General features: G+C 36.9%; 1 protein-coding gene across 1 annotated transcript; it reads right to left on the reverse strand.

Moving 5' to 3' along the window:
• Positions 1–84: 84 nt before the first annotated feature.
• On the reverse strand, positions 85–1,839 carry LOC121918564 (ELKS/Rab6-interacting/CAST family member 1-like). The gene is made up of 2 exons (XM_042444588.1): positions 1,684–1,839; positions 85–372 (listed from the first exon to the last, which is right to left on the reverse strand). The coding sequence occupies exons 1-2, from the start codon at positions 1,819–1,821 to the stop codon at positions 184–186; spliced, it is 327 nt and encodes a 108-aa protein (XP_042300522.1). The 5' UTR covers positions 1,822–1,839; the 3' UTR covers positions 85–183.
• Between the last annotated feature and the right edge of the window lie 66 nt (positions 1,840–1,905).

Below are 1,905 nucleotides of genomic sequence, written 5' to 3' on the forward strand. Positions count from 1 at the left end.
CTTTTTAAAATGCCCAGCACGTTTATCTCAACTCCTGTTTTTAGCACCCTTGAATAAAAGTAAGAATAAACTGCCATAGAGCATAAGAACTCCTTAAGAATCTAAAATCAATTGTGAACTAACATTTGTGAATAACCAGATGCAAACAAAGGACAGATACAGAGCAGTTAGTTTTATTGCTCCTTATAGCTGCAGAGTATAAGTTAAGCAAAGTGAACTACCCAAGAAAGCTAGCAGAGCCCAAGTGAGTGGCACTGCACACAGAGAAGTCAGTCTTACGGCAGAGACCTCAGTCTGAAGACCAGTCACTTTCTTTTTCAGCTCTTCCCCTTGAGCCTCTTTGGCATTTAGCTCTTCCTTCAGTTGTTCTACCTGCCACGACATTGTTATTTTTATATTTATATTATAATGTTGTCCTGTCAGGCTCCCTCAGCCAGCAGGGAAAAGATGAACAGAGAGAAGACTGTATCTTTGTCAACATATTCATAAATACACAAGATCTTGAAAATAACTCTGCCCTCTTTAATTTACATCCAAAAAATATTTTGCATATAATGCAATACAGAGAGGCCATGCCATTATTTAAAACAACCTTCCAAACCACTTTCCAAATTTGCTGGACTCCAAGTCCCATCACCCACAGTATAGTGATTGTGGATGTTGGAAAATGCAATCCAACACATGTGGAGGGCATTGGTTTGGGTTGAGAAAGGCTTATCTAGAATATACCACCAATCCTTTAGCAATTGGATACAGTGTGGTAATTAGAAAAAATTGGAAGGTGGGACAATCAGTGAATTACAGAATCCAGAGGCAAACAATGGTGACAACTGGCAGCCTGAAATGCCTTTTCAAAAGCTTCACATAACATGCCAGCCATGATTGCACCTGGTTCACCCACAGTTATTAATATTAAGGAAACCAACCAATTAGATTATTAAATATACTTTGTGGACCTCTGCATTAAAAAAATTGTCCAGAAACACATGTGGTTACTAACTGGAACAGGGGCATTTGGTTGTAATAAGCCTACTGTTACTGACAATATTCAGTACTCTGTGTTTTATTGTCGCTTTAAAACACTTCTTGGACAGAATATAAAAATGATTAAGTAAATAGCTGCCAAACAACATGTGATAATCAATTAATAATTATGGGGACTCAATGATTATTGGGGGAAATTCCAATTCATATTTTTAAAGAAAATCTAAACTGTTTTCCAAATATCTAACATGATGTTGCCTCTGAACAACTATAATATTCAAAAGATTTTGGGCAAGATAGTATCTTCTGCGAACTTTATAGACCTCTTGCCCTTGCCCTTTTCATGTCTTGACTTTCATTTCACTGCTTTCGTCTTAAGATCTTCCATTCACACAATGGCCAGTGATTTTGAACCCAACTGGTCAGATCCCTCACATGTATGTCAAAGCATGAGATATTCATGACAAAACATATATGGCTTTATTTGATTATGCTGAGGTAACTCAATATGGTATGAGCATGCATGTGAGGGCAGATCTGGAATACCAGTCTTGATTAATGTAAGACAAAAGTGCAATTTCTATTATACATTTCTCCCCATTAATCTGTAAGTCCTAAATCTTTTCTATGATTCTGTGACAGAATTAGTTTCTTAGAGGATTCTATTTCATTGTCCAGTAGTCACTTTTTATTCATTACCTTATTCTTCATGAATTTGGAATGGCTACGATACACTTCCATTTGCTTCATTTCTTCCTCACGTTCCTCTGTACTGAGTGCTCCATTTGATTTCAACATCTGGATCTCTTCTTCCAAATCTCGAAGTCCACGCTCCATGGAAGAGATCTTTGAGTCCTTCATACATAAAAAACAATATGTAGTTCAGGCTCTTTTTCATAAACTGGAAACACAACAGAACAG

Source organism: Sceloporus undulatus, unplaced genomic scaffold, assembly GCF_019175285.1.
Source record: "Sceloporus undulatus isolate JIND9_A2432 ecotype Alabama unplaced genomic scaffold, SceUnd_v1.1 scaffold_16979, whole genome shotgun sequence".
NCBI classification, from domain to species: Eukaryota; Metazoa; Chordata; class Lepidosauria; order Squamata; family Phrynosomatidae; genus Sceloporus; species Sceloporus undulatus.

Coding starts and splice junctions, on each gene's coding strand:
- LOC121918564 (XM_042444588.1), bottom strand. CDS start 1,821: ATGGAGCGTGGACTTCGAGATTTGGAAGAAGAGATCCAGATGTTGAAA. Junction 373..1,683: donor CCAAATTCATGAAGAATAAG/GTAATGAATAAA, acceptor ATGTCGTGGCAG/GTAGAACAACTGAAGGAAGA.